This window comes from Labrus bergylta, chromosome 11 (assembly GCF_963930695.1).
Source record: "Labrus bergylta chromosome 11, fLabBer1.1, whole genome shotgun sequence".
Lineage (NCBI taxonomy): Eukaryota > Metazoa > Chordata > Actinopteri > Labriformes > Labridae > Labrus > Labrus bergylta.
In genome coordinates, this window is record NC_089205.1 from 21,726,834 (window position 1) to 21,747,043 (window position 20,210).

At 40.3% G+C, this 20,210-nt stretch overlaps 1 protein-coding gene across 1 annotated transcript; it reads left to right on the forward strand.

The window, feature by feature from the left end:
* Positions 1-961: 961 nt before the first annotated feature.
* calm3a (calmodulin 3a (phosphorylase kinase, delta)) lies at positions 962-10,051 on the forward strand. Its single transcript, XM_020651053.3, has 6 exons — positions 962-1,206; positions 5,569-5,599; positions 5,918-6,061; positions 6,737-6,843; positions 7,510-7,645; positions 8,290-10,051. Exons 1-6 carry the CDS (start codon positions 1,204-1,206, stop codon positions 8,316-8,318), a joined length of 450 nt encoding a protein of 149 aa, XP_020506709.1. The 5' UTR covers positions 962-1,203; the 3' UTR covers positions 8,319-10,051.
* Positions 10,052-20,210: the final 10,159 nt, after the last annotated feature.

Consider the following 20,210-nt stretch of genomic DNA (forward strand, 5'->3'; position numbering starts at 1 on the left):
AATCCTGTCACTGCTGCTTCTTTGTATGGAAGCGCATTGCATTCACCAAATAAATAAAAAATAGACACATTATCTCATAATTACGAGATAAGATCTCTTTTTTTTTTATTCGGTGAATGCAATGCGCTTCCATACTTCCGTACAATAGGCCTATCAAAAGGATTTTAGAAATGGGGAAGTGTCATGGGTGGTTCTAGGCAGGGGCCAACAGGGGCCAGTGCCCCTGTAACACTGAGCTTGGTCCCCCCTGTGGCCACCCCTCCAAAAGGAAGAGCCCCCCTAATAACACATACACAGTATTTGACTCAACAACCGGACTCACAATCTAGTATAAAATACTGTTAATTAAACAAATATGAATCATGGTATTTAATGATGTGCACTTTTATTTGGCATAATATTTATATATTTTTTAAAGCAATCATCTTTGTCTATTTTTGACCTGGGTTTAATGTCCCCCTCTGACAAAACAACTGGCCCCCGTTTGGCCCCGCGGTTTGGAAGAAGAAGAAGAAGCGTTATTTTCTTTTAAGCTTTGCTTGGCTAGCATGAAAAAGAACACTTGATTGCAAAAGCAATGATTCATTTCCAACATGCCACAGGATTATGCAAAAGTATAAATAAATAATTAAATGTATAAAAAAATAAAAGAATGAATAAATAAATAAATAATTAAATGCGTGAATAAATAAATAAAAACTGGTAAATAAATGGGACATAAATAATTAAATGTCTTAAATTTATTTCTACATTTATTCATTTCCCCATTTATTTATTTATTTCCACATTTATTTATTTATACATTTATTTATTTCATTATTTCTACTTCTGTCAGGTCTCGTCCTCCATACAGGATTACGTTCAAGAATTTAAGTTATGTTACGTAGCATGATTTAGTATCTGTCTACCTATGGAGGGCAGTCATACGCTTGTACGCGTCTAAACTGCCGGAATATCTAAACGAAGAAGAAGACGAAGCGCTACCGGCGGAGTGATACTCTAATTTTTGCACAGCACGTCGAAGCCGGGCAATTCTGCATCACCAACAATACGTTCTCCACATTTTCTTTACCGAATTAAATATTATATAACAGATTTGGATATACATTTAAGTCAATTTGTAAAGTAGATATCTCCTTTGTAAAGAAGAAGACCGTACCCTGGGTGTTTTATCATCTTTAAGGAGCTTGAAAAGTCTACAGGATGGTGAGTACGTGAACGTGACTACCGTTAGCATTGTTAGCTCATGTTAGCTATCATCGATTACACTGTTTTTTCATGAAATAATAACAACCACACATGATCGTTGTTGCATTAAAGTTTATATTCTGAAACGTAATTACGTCAACTTCATCCTCCAAAACGAGCAAGGGCAGCCTTTTTTGCGGATTTATTATCTTAATAAGTAACAAATACTGACATTGATTAACATGTAACGTTGCAGTTAAAACAGTTTATCACGTATTTTGTTTGGTGGTTTTGCTGCACCGAGGACACCGGCAGCAGTAATGTATTTAATATGTTAAACTGCGCAGCATGCACGACGTGATACAAGCAGGAAACAGGCCGCTCGTTTCCTGATTTAATGCCATATTAAGAGTGTTTGTAAATCCGTGTTGATAACTCTGATGAAGGTTTATTATTTGCAGCGTTTTATCGGTTCTTTGAGTAAATAGTGGGCGTGGTGGCGAAGTGGGTGTTGTGTTAAAAATAGACCCCCCCCCCCTCCCCCTCAAGATTTTCAATCCCTCTCGTTAATCTTCAGAGATTGACATCAAAACTGACAACTGAACTACCGTTTTGACATCCAACTAGTTGTTGCACTTCTCCCAGGGCAACCCCAGCAGGATGTTTTGACATGCGCAACAAGCGAACAATGGGTTGCCCTCGCCATCAATTGCGATTACATAAGAGCAATGCCCAGCGTTTTAGCAACAATTTGTTCGCCGTGGAGATTGTTGCATCGCCTCGGACTGTTTGTTCTTGCAACACCACAATGACAGCATCTCTTCCGTTTACGTATTGCGCCATAACGTTGCACCGCATTCTGCTCCTGCTGAATTCTCCTCTTTGCAACCCCTCCCTTCCCCCTGCATTAAACCAAACCGTGCTTGGTGCAATAGGCTGTCAAGACCTGCAGTGCACCCTCCAAAATGGTAACTTAAGTATTTTTTTTGGGGGGGGGGGGGGGGGGGGGGGTGGCGGCACACTGCCTCTGTCTCTGTGTGTCATCTCTCATCATCTCAGTAGTGTCAAAGAACAGGCACATGGTCTGTGATAGAAAAATCCTCTTTAGTAAGAAAAGTTGGCTCCTACGTGCTGCAATATCGTTTTCAGTGACAAGCTGGTTGAATAGAATTCTGTATCTTCACTATATTATCAAGCACATGTAGTTTTCTGTGCTCACTAAAGAATATTTGGTATGATCTCTTTTTTTTTTTTACTGCTGGATCTGAAAGTCAAGGAGACTGTGTGGCTTACAAATCCTCTAACACTCATCTGTGCTCTGATCCACACACTACTTGCTTCAGCACCACTGAATTGGTTGGCAGTACAGAGAATAGATACTCCGCAGTCTGTCCTGCTCTCTTCTATTTTTTCCCCCACCCCCCCAACCCCCCGCCCCCACCCAACCAGCACCACCAGCAGCAGCAACCAGCATGGTGACTCATTGAAATTGACTCGAAGAACACATGGCATTGCTACCACCTCGAGCTACTGATGTGTTAGCTTTAATCTCTTTGGTTTTTGAAAACGCAAAGGTGTGTTTGAAAAGATGTTGTTAATTCGTGGTGCTGGAGCATGAGGTAAGATATCTGCAGCTACATGAGATTAACTGCCTTAGTTGCTTATATACAGCCTTTTCTCCAATAAAAAGAATCATTTGCTTCAGCAGTAGTGTAATCAGTTTATCCTCACCACTTAAATAACATCAGAACCAGTCTTTCAGTGAATTTGTTTTATGCAAGCTCACGTTTCAGCTGATTGCCAGTTGTGTGTCAGAGACATCTTAGAATCACTTGCAGACATAATGAGGGAGCACACTGTCATAAAGCAGCAATCAACAGTTTCCACAGAGGTTTGTCTATGATGATAAACTGAGTCTCACATCTGTTCATGGAAAAAAAGGCACAACGAGGTGCTTGCTCGTGGTGCTACTCAGTGTGCTACATTGGCGACCCTGTTCGAGTCTCACTAATTATAGCAGGGGTGCGTATTTTAGGCTGTAGAGTATTTTTACCCGTCCCTCATAACGCTTTCTCAGTCTGAAGTGGGCATGTTCACTGACTTAGACAGGCCCGGTGAGGCCTCATGTGGACGGCAGCATTATGTCTCGGCTGAAGTTTGAAATGAATGGAGTGTGTGAGACTCAAATATTGGTAAAAGCAGTCTTCAGAGGAGAGCACATGAGAGCGTCTGTTTTATGAGCTTCCTCCTGTGCTGCAACAGGTCTTACATTTGAGGTTAAACAGAAAACAAGACAAGAGTTTGTCAAAATGTGGATACTTTCTTGTACTTTTTGATACCAGGTTTTATAACAATAGAATAGCTGTTTTAATAATTAATTATAAAAATATATTCATTCTTATTTTTAACCCAAAACTGCCATGAGAGAAAGAAAGAGAGAGCGATGTCTTGAATGCAGAAATACTTTGGCGAGAGTTTCAAGAAGTTACCCAATACTGAGTGCCAAGGGCTTTTTTTTTTAAATGTTGCCATGGTATCAAAGAAAGCAGGTATCAATAGTGTTTAAATTTAACTTGCATTGTATCGAAATTCTAGAACAGTGATTACCCTATTTGAAAATATCCGCTTTATAAAGAAAGAATGTCTGTGTCTAGCTGTTTCATAGTTTCCAAGAGATTTTTTAGATAGTTGTGATCTACTTTTGTGTAGATAACAGAATATAACAACAAACATGATCAAATCTATGTCCAGTTGTGGTTAAAATGTCACATATACTTTATTTCAACAAGTTTAAATTAGTCTCAGAGCTCCCCAAAACATGTCTGTGAAGTTTGTTGCCAAAAATCCACTCTGATCCACTCTGGTACGATATCATGCCAATAAACCCCTCTATTTCAGCCGTGCTCAGAACAGGCTGTTTCTGTGTCTGTAGCTTTAAATGCAGCTGTTTAACCGCGCCCCTCTCTAGAAGAGGATGTGGCTCAGGCTTTCTTGCTCCATGCTCTGTTGTTGACGGTAAGAAGGCAGACTCGGAGGGCAGAACAGACACCTAGCTGTGGGTGTGTCTCCCACCTGGGGGAGGAGTTACTGCCTCTGATGTCACAAAGGGAAAATATCCAAACGGCCTCTAGCACATATTTTCTGTGTGGAGCTGGCAAAAGACGGAGAGGATGGACTTTTGTCATAACACATATAAGTGTTAGAAAAAACATGATGAAGAGTATTTTGCATATTTGAATCCATCTTGTTTTCATGATCGTGGGAAGCCAAAATTGAAATTGAAACTCGATTACACTAAAGGCACTGAAACTGTTGAGAGAGTGTATATTTTTCGACCACAAAGGAAAGCAGCTGTGATCAACATTAGATGTTTCATGTTGATGTGAAACTGTGGCAGAGGGGAAACAAACTCTCTTCTTTTAGACATAAATTACCCCTGTAGTGTTATATGTTTAAATGGTGACAGATTGAGCTGTTTATGTAGTATTTAGTTTATAATCATGACGTTAGCAATACTGAAAACACAATATAAAGAGACAGAATCAACCTGCATCTCTAGAATCAGTGTGAAACTTGATTATTGCTTCTGAACAAATGTAGAATGACATTTTTCTTATATCATTACGCTTAGATGTGATTTTACTGTCTAGAGCGTAATATTTGATGATTTTCTTCCTGTAAATGTTGACCCATCCATGTGTACTTGTACCACCTTTACTCTATTTTTACATCAACCACCATAAGGGCAGTAGCTCAGTCTGTAGGGACTTATGTTGAGAACTGGAGGGTCAGTGGTTTAAGTCCCATTGTAGAAATTGGGCTGGTACCTGGAGAGGTGCTCTTTCCAGATCCCCTTTCACTACCTGAGCACTGCAGAGGTGCCCTTGAGCAAGGTACTAAACCCCCAACTGCTCAGGCAGTCTTTCATGTACAGACTGCAGCCATGTTTAAGCCACTAGTATTTTCTGATCCTTTAAAGATCCTGCAGCTTTTTAACAAGTGCCACTCGTAGCTCTCCGGGTTTCGTTGGCATAGGCTCACAGTTTACACACCTGAACCCCCCCAGGTAACTTGGGATCACTCCTGTGCTCCAGTTTGTACACTATTTCTGACCTGTTGAGTCTGCGTCTGCAGACATTTTTCCCCTCGATGTATCCTGTATGGTCCAGTATCCTCTTGTATACACGGTACACAACAGGGCAACAGCTGATCGCTGCAGGCAGAAGAACATGTATGTGTCGTAATTAGATTAATAAATCAAGACATGAGAAATAAAGAGGAAAAAGTGAGAAAATAAATATTTACATGAACAAAGATTCCCTTAATCTGAGTCTTATCGTTGACTACCTGTGTTTTATTAACGTCTTATTCTTTTAACAGGCTGATCAGCTGACAGAGGAGCAAATTGCTGGTGAGTGAACCATATTTCTTTGTTAAAATTCAGCACCTTTTCATCACAACACCTCCTAAGAAACTAAGATGTCTCAGGTTAGAGGAACCAGAGGGGGCTGTGAGGTGTTGGTTCAGGTCTGGTCCTGTTCCTGATACTGACTACGTTCCCATTCTGAAATCCGCCTGGAGTTCCACGTTGTGTCGTTTGTAGATTTAAAGTAGTTATTCACACTGTCAATAATGAAATGTTAATTTATTCTTTGAAATACGTTAAGTAGGGTGTCTGTATCAAAAACAATCTGCATGGGATACTAACAGTGTTATTTGTCGTATACAGAGTTCAAGGAGGCTTTCTCGCTGTTCGATAAGGACGGTGATGGTACGATCACCACCAAGGAGCTTGGAACTGTGATGCGTTCTCTGGGACAGAACCCCACTGAGGCGGAGCTGCAGGATATGATCAATGAGGTGGATGCTGATGGTGAGGATGACGTTAAACTTATTACAACATTATTTTTTCCCGCTCATCTGTATTTTTTGTAATATTCCTCCTTCAGTATGGTGATTTAAAGGAAGTACATATTGTGGGTTTTTCTTTTATACTTTCTGTTTAAAAAAAAACTGAAGTCTCACTCCAGCGTGAAATCTTGTTTCTTTGGTTTATCTTCCTTCTTAAAGAGGAGAATAATTTTTTTTTTTACTACATTGTTACCATGGTAGTGTTTTTCCTGTCCTCTAACAGCTTTGAAGTTTGGTTTGAAGACTGGGCCCTAGAAATGCTTCGCGCCGTACCGTCCTTTCTAATGAACTTTGACCTGACCCCATATCGTCTCAGGTCACTACAGCGAGCCTATTTATTTAGGCTCACAAGTTATTTATGACACAGAGTTTCTACCGTAGTCTGATAATATTGTTTAGTTTTACCAGCTGAATGTGTACCTGGTGAAGAATGTATGCTATTTCTCAAAAAACAATTAGCAATCAGTATATGTACTCCACATTGTCGGGGAATGACTATGAAATCTCATAAAAATGACAATAACACAGCAGATGGATTTGAGGTCCTCTTGGATTGATTCTTTTTTTCTCACTAAGATTATGTAATGACTTAAGTAACACAACAGTTCTAACCTCTTCGTATTCGTTGGCTGTGTAGGTAATGGTACGATTGACTTCCCTGAGTTTCTGACCATGATGGCCAGGAAGATGAAAGATACAGACAGTGAGGAGGAGATCCGAGAAGCCTTCAGAGTCTTTGACAAGGTACGTCAGGGTCAAGTGTTACAATTCACTTTTTTATCCAAAAGTGGTCTGAAAATGTAGGAAATGACAACAAAGACTTTCTTTTCAACTCTTTTTTTTTTTTCTATTCTATCAAATGTCACAGCCATTTCATCTCTGTCATGGCTAGCTACCCTTTTTTTTTCTTACGACAAAACACGTTCAGACTCGTTCATGTAATATAGGCTTCTATATGTAGAGGGAGATTTCTACATAATACTCTGCTAGCCCATTTGGTTTTCCTTTGCCCCACTTTAAGGTGTATTTATGGATTTGTGTTGCTGTCACTGCTAGCAGGATTATAATCTATTGCATGCTCAGAGGCATATGTGTCAGCATTTAGCTGTAAATCCAGGTGAAGCTGAAGAAGTACAGTTTAAATGCTTCTACATTACTGCGTCTTTGTTTCTTCTTCCCTTGCCAATAACATACCTGATCTATGCCATCGAATTTACAGGCATAAACACAGAAAAACCAGTAAACTCTTATTTTTGGCACTGCACAAACTTTGACTTAACTGTCCCAGGACATGAAAGGGAATCTGAAATGAATGATAAGTGATGCTCAGCTATAACTACAGTGTAAACAGGGGTAAAAAAAAAAAAAAAACAAGCACAGTAACAACAGCTCTTCTATGTCCATCTGCAGGATGGTAACGGCTACATCAGTGCAGCAGAGCTACGACACGTCATGACCAATTTAGGAGAGAAGCTCACCGATGAGGAGGTGGACGAAATGATCCGTGAGGCTGACATAGACGGTGACGGCCAAGTCAACTATGAGGGTGAGATGTCTTTTTTTTCTGTTGCTTCAAAGAAAAATGTGTTACTTCAGTTTAAATTTGAACAAATTGAAAATGATGCACTACTACCACCGTGAAATAGGACTGATCCTCGTCTAGTCATCGCATTGTTGAAACAATTAATCGACTTATCGGATTATGTTTTGCAATTACTGAATGACTCTTATTTCTCTATTAGCAGTCACACTCAAAATATGACATTAAAAAGCCTAATTCAGCCATCTTTTAAACGTAACTAGTTTAATGGGGGGGAGTGAAAAAGAGAAAACATTTGAATTGAAATGTTTTAATGGGCGGGGCTGAAAATGTAATTAATAGAAAAATCACAGCGTGGCTTAATCTTTGGACTGTGAATATCAGAGATGATTTTTAAAAGATAGATGTCCAGGGTGCTTTCTCTTCAAATGCCCGCACATTACCAACATGCTACCATGACAAGCAAGGTCTGCTTTATAGATCCTGCTGGGATCTTTTTCCTCTACTGGGGGTAAATCATGTCGGTGTATGTATGTATTTATATTCAAGTCACTGAAGGAGTCGAAACAAACCTTCAGAATTGTCAATATACCAATGTATGCACTAGTGGAGGTGAAAGGGTTCATCTTTGTCTTCTGTTCTTTTCACAGAGTTTGTCCAGATGATGACTGCCAAGTGAAGAGAACAGTGAGATTTCTCTCAGCGTTGCTTGTCCTCCTAAGATACATGTCTTTAAGAACCAAAAAAGGAACAATTATCAAAATAGAAACACCCAAATCGCCCTTGAAAAAAAATCACTTCTCTGTCAAATTTTCCAATTTGTGCTTCAGTGCAGCCAACTACGTCTAAGGTATCTGTTTAGCAAACACCCAACAGAATAACCCCTAGAGAAGCTAATGGACCGAGCTTTTAGAGGGCTGAAGCCCCCGTACTTCAGACCCAAGATTCTGCTGAGTCACCCTGCTCCTGATTAATTTAGAGGAAAGAGCAACACTGAAAAGGCAGCGGGATAGAAACCCCAAGCCACAGTTAGTACAAAGAAGTTGGCTGTTTTCAATCTTTCCCATATTCGACGTAACAAACGGACTCTCTTGCACCAATGGTGACTCTTTAAATACTGAAATGAGTACTCTTCTTGCATGCACCCTTTCTGTGGCGGTCTCTTGTCACAACAAGGAGGCTCTGATGCGGTCAGAGGTAGTGGTCAGATCGTGTACACACTGGAGGTATATACATTACTATATAGCTATATATCTGTAACATTTGTGTCACTATGATTATTGCAAGAGCAAATAGCTGCAACATAGGGCGTTCATTGGTGCTCGGTCAGAGATGAGCACCGAAGAGTTTGGACAAGGAAGAAAGACTGGAAATTGCTGATGGTTTTTTTTCCCCCCTCGGGGATGTGATACTGTCTTGTTTATGGAGGGGGGGGGGTGGGGGGGTGGGCTGTATGTTGCCCACAGCACTGATTGGAGACAGCAGTATGTTGTCATGCTTCAGGGGGATGGTTGTGAAAACACACTCGAGGACTGCAGTTGAAACCTTTTGTTCTTCAAACAGATATCCTGATACTATATTGATGTAATGCTTTATATCTGTGTTCTCAAATATTAATGTATTGATGACAAACTTTGGTCACAAAATATATATATATCGATCTATATTAGTGTGTCGTAAAGTTTGCATTGCCTATTGTTGTAGTAAATGACCTGTGACATGTTTTCTCTTGGTTTTGAAATGTGCCATAATACTCTTGAACGCCTCAACCTTCTTGCAAGACTTGTAATTCATTAGAATATAATACATCTACTTAATATAATAACATGTAAAAAAAACATGCAGTTGAACATGTTTGCACTTTGGTATAAACCACGTGGATATATTGAAAAAAAGGTTTGTTCTAGAAGATTAAAAGAAACCAAATGTCACTGCTTCTGTTGCCATGACAAACACGTGTTCTACTCATTTGTCGTCCTTGTTGGTGTCTGATCTTCAATTTGTAGTCCGGTGATTCAAACTTCAACCTGCTTGCTGTTTATTGAACAGATTAAAAATAATGTATATTAACGAACACAAACTTGTAGTGGAGGTGATTTCATTTGGGCTGTAAGACCGGGAATTTCAGAGACGGAGGGGGTGTAGCAAAGAATTCAGCTTTTATGGGAGAGATTGGTTTCAGTGTTTGGAAGAGGTTGGGTCAAAATTTAAGAAGCGGGTTATCTGAGGTATCACATGATTCCCTCGAAAACATCATAATTAGATATTGTTGGAGGCGCTTTAATTGGTCATCTTAGATTCAGATGAATGGAAGTAAAAGGTAACTGGACTGTTAACTTCTGAAGGTGTCTCAAAAATGTAAAGATGTGATATATTTTCCAGAAACCAATAAACTGACTGAGCTTTAGTTGATCTGCGTTTCATTGTCATGTTTATGGACTCTTAAACATCCTGTTAATATTGTCTTAAAGACGATGCCATTTACAAAATCCACTCTTTGATGTAACAGTTGTGGCACTGTCTCCCATCCTTGCCTGTGTCTCAGTGCTGGAGAGAGGAGCTCTAATCCCAGACAGTCTCAGACTGGGTCGGTGCAGGTCACCCTGGCCCTTCACTGGAGAAACTAACCCGGGCGCAGGCTATATTTAGCGGCTCATTACACTGCTCCAGGAGCCTGAGGTAATCCAGGTCAACCAGGGTCAAGACCCCTAACCCTCGTACTCTAAATGCAAACAAGGAGCACTTGCCTTTTTACTGACAGGCAGGTTCCAGAGCAAATGGGATGAGGTTTTATCTGGGCCAGGTCGATGTGATAGGCTACACACTAATCGTGTGGTTAAGTAGATAAGGTAAATAAATAAGGAAAAGGATGAAGCACACTCAGCAGAACAATGATAACTGCAGGATCACAGGCATGGGGAGGTGTGATAATCTCTCTGTGTGGTTGTGTAACTGCAGAAGTTCACTGGTTTTATCTCCCACTGTGTTGTGCAATAATTCTCACAGGGAGCAGTGAGGATTACAGACTTTTTTTTTTTTCCTTATCTTTACTCCTTTATTTTAGTCTTTTATATCTAAGTTTATCTGGTAACCGTATGATCTGAATGTTATGACAATACAGCGTGTTGCATAATAACCTACCCAAGAATAAATAAAGCTATTCAAAAGATTGAGTATACTGCTTAGAGCTCCCGTGAGGAGATTTTAGATAGTTATGAATCAGAGTTAAATTGACATTGATGCCTCTTTATCACCTGCAAAAGCCTTTTATTACATTAACCATGAAGTACCACTGTGTCCACCGGGGGCGCCAAAGGAGCTTTAAATGATATTGCATCAATAATGACGACACTACCTGTTAATAGATAAGTAATGTAACAATAATGCGCAGTTCTGCCAAATGTTGATATTTTAATTTAAATACATTTCCACCACTTCATAAAATCATGTTCTGAGGACGACTGGGAAACACAGCTGTCAGAAATGTATTGGCTATTTGAACAATAGCCAAGTAAAAGAAGCAGCACAGCACTTTTGCTGAACCGACACTCTACAATTACCACAGAAGTGTATGACATGTCGCCTACTCACAGAACTTGTACTAACAGGATATGTTTTTCTTCACTGTAATCTAAAACATGTTATCTTTGGCATCTTAACTGCACTAAGGTCAACAGGGAAGTCCCACAACATGATATTGTAGAAATGATTGACTCCAACACTAGGTGGTGCTGTTTTATCATCCACAAAACCAAACTAACCCTCTCTAAAGAAGGACAGGTGCAGTACATACAGTGTGGACAGGACAGGAAGAGATCAAGCAAAATGACTGAACAGCTCATTAAAATGATTACAATTTTTTTTAATGAAAGTTGATTAAATGCAGCTTGTTTTGAGCCGCACACCTTTCTTAAAATGCTGACACGAGGTGTGTTTTTGAATGTGTGAACATGGGTGTGTGGTAGGTTATTAATGTGCTTGCTTGGTGTGCACCACACCCTGTGCCCATAGTTGTGTCCAGGTTGCATTGTAACCTAATAGTCCTTTTGCAAACACTGAGTATTCCTTTTTTTGTCTCATGCTTTGAAGAGGAGGTTGTGTAGTATTACAGTATGTAAACTTTACCAAACAATGCAACTGTTTATAGGAGTAACAGATACGTGCAGTACATTTAACATAGTTATAGATCTTTGCATAATTCCTCCTTTCTGAGAAAATGTTTATACAAAATTGTTGTTTGGAGGTTTTTGCTTTATTTGCAAATGACCCTTACTTTGCACATGACCACAGCAACATTGTGAACACGTTCACTTAGTTCTTTCTTCTTCTTTTTCACATCATTACAACCACTGGTGTCCATGTTCTGTCTGTTACTGAGCAGAATGCAAAAACAGAATAAACAAAGACTAATAGAATTAATACCTGTTTGTTAAGTTAGCCACAGGGGACAGGCAGTATAGGGAAAGGATCCACAGCATTGCTTCTGCTCATCATCTAAGTCTTGATGAATCCGTTTTCTAGCTTTCACAGAAAACAACATGGCTCAAAGTAGTTTGAAGGTGTGGGTGTGCCTTGATTCAGCCCTTACATGTGTACATCCTGTACACTCATAGTGTGTGTGATCATGCCCATCATGATGCATGACCACATTGAATGAAACTGTACTGTGACCTTTAAGGATACCTTCCTGCATAGTGGCCTAAATATGCAGATTTCCTATATTCTATTTTGTTTGGACTTATTTTTCTATCTTTCTACCATCACAGAAAGGTTGATAAGAGGCTGTTTTTTGTTTTTTTTACATAAAATACACAGGTTCCTGCCTGAAGCAAACCGGGGATTCTGTGGTTCTGTGGTATCCTACCACTAGGAATATTCTCCAGAATGACACACAACGTTGCTGTCATTTACAGTATTCACCACTGAACTGGAAACAGATGTTCATGGTAAAACATTTCTCACAGAATTTTTTTTTTTAACTGAGTGTGTATTGAGTCATTTGCATTTATTTTTATTCTCTAAAACCTGTGTTCAAAAGATTGAGCAGTAAAATAAAAAATGAAAAACTGTGTTTTTTAGGTTTTCATTAAACTGTAAATATTCTTTACTAATGATTAAAATGTCAAACTAAAAATGTGAAAGCAGCTCACCTTTGGAAGTTTATATAGCTTTTTAGGGCATTGCATTTAAGAATTAAACCGTACTGTTTAGATAGAAGTTCTTTATGTGCTTAAATCGTGTTTTTGAGGGGAAAAAACTCCTTGGAAAGTATTACAGTAAAGTAGACTGAGACATTGTAGCCTATATGTGTAATATGGTATCATATGTCATGATGTCACGATGGCCATTTGAACATGCTTCTATGACTTTCTCTTGCAACATTTCAGTTATGAGTTATTCAGTCATGTGCTGCAGTACTTTCCTATGACTATATACTGTATATCACTACCACAAAGAACTTTTATTGGACAACCTAAAAAAATCTGCTGAACAAAATCATCTCATACATTTAAAATCAGAAATTAGTCTGTGTTGTAACAACAATTGAGCCACTGTCTACAAGACGGTGATGATATTTTAAATAGGATAAAGGACGAGTCACTCCTCGAAACTTTAGAAACAAAGATTTAATGTGGAACACTCGAAGAAAAAACTTTCACCTTTCCAGAAAATGTTCCCCTGGCCTTTCAAGTTTGGTTGGTTCCTAGAATGTTTTTATTCTATCAATGCAAAAAGGGAAGCAGGGCTTTAATTGGGAAACTCCCTCATGACACTTATTTAACTGAAAATAATGTAAAAGACTTTCTGTTTTTTTCTTGACTTAACTTGATTTTTCTCCTAAATCAGCGCCACAATAATGTACAGTAGGGAATCATGAACGAGCCCGCTGGACAGATCCATTCGTTCAGTTCCTGATCCTCACTTAACTGTCAGTCTATCAATTACTGGAAAGATTAAGCAAAAGGGAAGTGAAAACGTATTTCTTTCAACACATCTACGAAGGGAAACTACAATAAATATAAATGTTTCTCGCTATCTTAAAGAGAAAGTGTCAAAATGGTATTTAACTTTGGCCGTGTTTCATTTTCCCCTTTAGTGGGATATGACGAACAGCTACCAAAGAGTTCAGCAGAAATCCTCCGAGCGCTGCATTTCTTATTTCTTACTTAGTGAATAATAACCACACCAACATTCCCCTGGCGTGAGTGTGCTGAAACAGTACAACCTTTCATACAATCACTTCATTAAAGCATTCATAATGAGCATCTGTTTTATACACTCATACCAAGCGACATGAGATGTGATGAATGAAAAAGAAAAGGTCAATCCCTGCCTGTTTGCACACTGCAACACAACTATAGTTTTTACACTTCATGGTGGCTTCAAGTGGCTTCTTAATATTTCAAAATCAATCCGACAGATCGCCCTCTGTTTCATTCTAAGGTGATTTTAAATCCTTTAGATGAATTGACAACATCTTATAAGGCCCTGTGATGAGTTTTAAGCTGGCTATGAAACATACTTGAATGAATGTTGATAGAAGTTTATCACATTCAAAAGCAAATGGGACCACAAGAATAATAAACGACTATTTCTATCTGGTTATTTTAAACGCCAAGGCACTGCCGCGGGGTAGGTGTCTGACAAAGATATTTACTGCCAAATCAAATTTTCTTCTACATTTTCCCTAGTAAGAATCTGAATAAGGGACACATTTGTCTGTTAGCTGAAATTTTTTGTCAAAAAAAAACCCCACAACGTACACATGTACTATACAAGATCAGCAAATACATTGGAGATACGGTTGTGTCCACCACAGGGGGCGCCAAAACCGCCACAAATGAAAGTTCCTCATAAGAGCTTTAAAGAACACTGAGGCCTTGCACTTGCAAAAATCACGTCTTGAAAGTTTAGCTCTAAGAACCAAGAATCACCTTGGTCTAAGTGTTCTGTATTTACCGTTAAATGTTTAATTTCATTCTTGTGCTCCCAAGAGAAGCTGAGTCTGATGGTGATGGAATTCAGCATCCTAAATGTCAGTCTGTTGGCAGAAAGCAGAGTCTGAGATGACGCCATGCCAGCCGAGGCCTGTTTGGACACAGGCTGCAGCAAGAAAAGCTTCTGTCATCAGAGAAACATCTACAGATTCCATTATGATTGATCTGCATCAAACAAGGTAAGCTAAAGCAGGGCTGGCCCATTACTTTTGCATTATAGGTGTCTGTGTATCGTCGAGATGGTTAGGAAAAACCTAATCTGTGTCAGTTTCCACAACACAATAACACTGTCTGTGAAATCTTTAAATGACTCTACAGAATATTATTTTTAGGGCAACAGTTCAGACTTTGGCACACTACTCCTTTATAAAGTATTGAATTAAAAAGGAAAGTAATGGATGGGCTGAGGAGTTCAACATTTTTTTTTATCTCATTTAATGAGTCTTGGATCATTTTTCTTTTTCAATTCAGTTCACAGAACTTACAGCTTCACTACTGTCACTACTTTTCACAACATTTGAGGAAGTATCTATTGGAATACGTGGGAACAGTGGGGTAAAAAAGCCTAATGGGGTTTTAGCTCATCACCCACTACCTCATTTCACTTCATATTTAGCACAACCAATCCACACATTTATTGTGCAAGTTCATTCAACTGTTACAGACCTGAGACCACTTTTTACCATCTTCTCTTTTAGTCATTTGTTTTGGCTTGCTCAGTCTTTTGACTTTATCTTTTTTTTTGATCTTTTAAGATGATCATTTCAACAGATGTTGATTTAACAGGGCAACAAGCTATTGTTTTAACTGCTAAAAATGGTTTCTTTTCAACAAGAAAAAGTCTTGTATCTTTAATTTAAGCTTTCCAGCTGTGTTGGAGCTCTTACTCAGTTTTTTATTAACACCAGTTGTTCTGAAGACGTCAAGCAGTTGAGCCTTATCTTAAAGATCAAACTGCAGGACTGTACGCGTAAGCACTGTTTATGGAAAGACTAAATACCATTGGAAATAACTCCCAGACTTCAATACAGACGGTGACGCTTTTCATCACTACTCTCCAGGTCAATATAAAGCATGAGGTAACATTTAGAATCGTGCATGACCTAACCATCATTTGAAGGTCAAATCCAACCTAAATGATTTAATCAGTATGTATGAGTTTGTCCCTGTCCATCTATACTTTTTATATCTGCGCTGAAAACTAGTTTTTGTCTTTGCTGGTTTTCTGAAAGTAATTACAAACAAAAATAACTTGGAAGTCCCTGAAGGTGAAAAAACAGACATCTCTATGTGCACATCTGAATGGCTATTTGAACGATTTGGTGATGAAATTTCCAGAACTGATACTTATCATCAAAGAGTTTCTTCTTTTACTGACATCACAGCCAGTTTCACTCTGCTTTCAAAAAGGAATGAATATAAAAAGTCAAGTGACTTTCAACAGTCATCTCCAGACCAGCAAGAAAATAAGCTAAATAAACAAACCAAACAATCAGATTGAGATGTGACACCTTCTTATATTTACAACAAGAGAATAAAAGCCTGGAGCTGGTCTTGTACTAAATAGAACAAGACCAAACATATCCATATGGTAAAACAAGTTCAACAAGTTCTGACCAAACACACACACACAAACTTGTTGTTTCTTCTACTTTTGCAACTTGTCTACTTTCATGAAAAACAGCTGAATTAATCTGGAGTTTGGATTTTCTAACCATCATTTTTCATTCTAATAAAGCATGCACTGTCACCACAAATGTGTTTGATGTATGATAAAAGCATTCTATTGGTGTACTGTCACTTGTTTTTGCATTTCTATGATTTTTCTTTCTTTCTCAAGTTGGGGAGCTGCTTCTTTCTTTTATCTCCATCCATATTTCTTTTTCTTTGTTCAACCATTGATGCACCAACCCTTTTTCAATCACTACCATCCACTAATACTGTTATGACTCGGCACGAGAGTACGGACCCAAAAGCAAAACTCCGGACACAGAGGCACAATCCAAACTTTAATGTCTTTAATGTGCAACAATAAAAAACACAATGCCAAAAGAGCATTGGTAGCAAGAAAAACAAAATCCACAAGGTAGATGGAAGGTCGGGTGAATCTTGAGTGCTGAAGGCAGTTTGAGACGAACAGCAGAAGGATTAATGACTGTTTCAATTTCATACGAACACTGAGAGGAATATCCTTAGCATTAAGCCAAACCTTCTGTCCCACCACATAGTCCGGTGCCGATCGGCCAGTCTTTGGTTGCGCTCCCTGGAACAGAGCAGGGCAGCCCGAGTCTCCCTCCAGACCCGACGAATCCTGAGTAACTCAGCAGTCTCAGATGCAGAGGGCAACTTAGGAAGAGCCACAAAATGAACATCTTTAGAAAAACGATCAACAATCATGAGTATGGTAGTGTTACCTTGTGACACAGGGAGACCAGTAACAAAATCCAGAGTGATATGAGACCAGGCACGACTGGGTACTGGGAGCGGATGGAGGAGACCGACAGGAGGACGGTGCAATGCCTTGCTCCTGACACAAACCGTACAAGCCAACACAAACTGACGAGTGTCGGTAGACATGGTGGGCCACCAGAAGTGACGACGTAGCAGTCCCAGGGTCCGTGAAACACCCGGGTGACAGGCGAAGCTGGATGTGTGACCCCACTGCAGCACTTGAGAACGAACAGAGTCTGGCACAAAAAGACGGTTAGGTGGACCCCCATCAGGGTCTGGTTGAGTGATCTGGGCAGTTCTTACCACTGACTCGATCTCCCAGGTAACCGCAGCCACTAGACAGGATGGAGGCACTATGGTATCTGTGTTGGAAGAACCCTCCTCATTACCCAGCTACAGTCTGGATAAGGCATCTGGCTTCACAAAAACCTCTGTAGCTGTTTTCTGTTAGAGGGAGTCTGCCATTCAGTCACTGCCTGTATCTTAGCTGGATCCATCTTCAACCTGCACGCTCTCCAAAATGTATCCCAGAAACGATACTGAAGAGATGTGAAACTCACACTTTTCTGACTTCACAAACAATTTATTCTCCAACAGTCTTTGCAAAACTTGTCTAACATGAACGAGATGTTACTCCAGATTTCTTGTAAAAATCAAAATGTCATCCAGGTAAACAAACACTGACCTGTTGAGGAAGTCCCTAAGGATATCATTTACCAGAGCTTGGAACACTGCTGGGGCATTAGTGAGTCCAAACAGCATGACCAAGTATTCAAAGTGACCCAGGGGAGTGTTGAAACCAGTCTTCCACTCATCTCCCTCCCTTATCCTCACCAGATGATAAGCATTCCGTAGATCCAGTTTAGTGAACACTGTGGCTCCATGTAGAATCCACCAGAATCAATTAATGCAAGGAGGGAAAGAGGCTCACCATTGATGATAAGACTGGCCTCCACATTTAGACGCTTACGGGGTAAAGCAGGAACCACTGCTCGACTCACCAGAACCCCAGCTGAGACTGGTGAGGCCTTGCGTTTAACCGCTGCTGGCATGACGCGATCTGATGTCCAGTTTCACCACAGTAAATGCACAGTTTCTCACGGAAGCGTCTGTTTCTCTCAGCAAGGGAAAGACGGCTTCGACCCAGCTGCATGGGCTCCTCAGGAGAATTATGGGATGTAGAGAGAGAGTTTGAAGTCCCGTTTAAACCCGAAGAGTTCCTGGATCCGACCCCGGGCTTGGGGAACTGAGAGGGAAACAAGGAGCCTGATGTTCTGGGGGAGGTCACCTGGGCTCTATCCCGACGGCGTTCTCTAAGCCGGTTATCAATCTTAACTACAAGTGAAATAAGCTCCTGCAGTGTCCCTGTCTCTGCTCTTCCAACTAGACTGTCCTTAAACGAATCATTAAGCCCCTTAAAAAATATCCCCTGTAACGCCTTATCATCCCAACCCAGTTCCGCTGCTAGAGTCCTAAATTCAACAGAAAATTCTGCTACACTGAGACTAAGCAGACTGTTACTAGAATCTCCGCTGCAGATAGGGTGGTCAAACACTGACTTCATTTCAGTAACAAACTGATCGAACGAGGCGTGGGCTGTAAAAGGGCTATTTCAAAACGCACAACCCCACGATCTAGCTCTCCCTGTGCGCAACCCCAAAACATAAGCAATCCTTGTCTTATCATTAGCATAGGTGGTGGTTTGCTGTTCAAACACTAGAGAACATTGAAACAAGAGCGAGCTACACTCGCCCAATTTACCGTCATATCGTTCTGGTGCGGGCACATATGGCTCACGGGGTTGATGAACATACAGCGGAACCTCTGGAGCAGACGGAGGAATGTCGGCAGGTGGCGTTGCCGCTGCGGCATGGATGTGAGTCTCCACTCGGGAGAGGCTGGCAGAGAGATCACGGAGGTAATCCATGATGCCTTGAAGGGACTGACCCAGCCGCTCTCCTTGGCGGGAGATGGCCCGACGAAGGACTTTAAGTTGCAGCGACTGGTCGGAGTCTGCTGGGTCCATCTTGGCCTGAGTATTCTGTTATGACTCGGCACGAGAGTACAGACCCAAAAGCAAAATTCCGGACACAGAGGCACAGATCTTGTGCGACAACAAAAAACACAATGCCAAAAGAGCATAGGAGAATAGTAGCGAGAAAAACAAAATCCACAAGGTAGAGGCTTCCACGAGTAGGCGGGCAGGCACGAGCACAAACACCAGGCACTGAGGCAGAGAGACACAGAGGTTAGCAACAAACTAGTAGTTCACACAGAACGATACTCAGAGATGTCAGCCAAAACAAGAAAAATACCACAGAGAGATATTGTATACTCAGGCGACGAGTGGTGAAAGTACCGGAGTAGATAAACTGTTGGAGATGAGGAGACCTTATCTTCCATTGATCAATCATTATGTTAATTTATCAATTGTTTTGTCAAGCAATCAACTCATCATCCATGGCACCATTTTATTACCCATCCATCATTCATCCATCCATCAATCCATTCATCCATCAACCATCTAATGGTTGATCCATCTGCACACCTGTCAATCCATCAATTTATTACCCATCCATCCTGATCCAATGGTCAAGCCATGGCCCCATTCACAATTCTATCAATTTATTCTATTCTATCCCCAATCTGTTTTTACATCCATTATAAATCTATTCATTGATCATCCCTCATCATCCATCTATCAAACTAATTGGGCCATCCATTGAACCATCCATCGTCCATCCATTATTCTGTTCAGCCTTCCATCAACTTTTTCATCTGTCCCTACTTTCACTCATCCTTCCATCCATGCATTACATATCCATACCAACCGCTTAGTACCGGGAGAGGGAGAGTTTTTCTGAGTGACGATCCGCCGCCAGCACCGAGGGGCCACGTGGCCTCGGGTGCGGGGATCTCAACCGGTAATGATCCTCATAAAAGTGTTTTAAAACCATATGTTGTGAAGTTGGTGTCTACAGTAAAATGGTATGTTCACAAACTTTGGGAACTGTACAAATACATCTGCGTCTGTGTGTGATGTTTATTTAAAGTTGCCTGCCTGCTTTGTTTTATGAGCAGGGCTTCTGTAAACACCCCACATGCCATCTTTGCCACAAGGT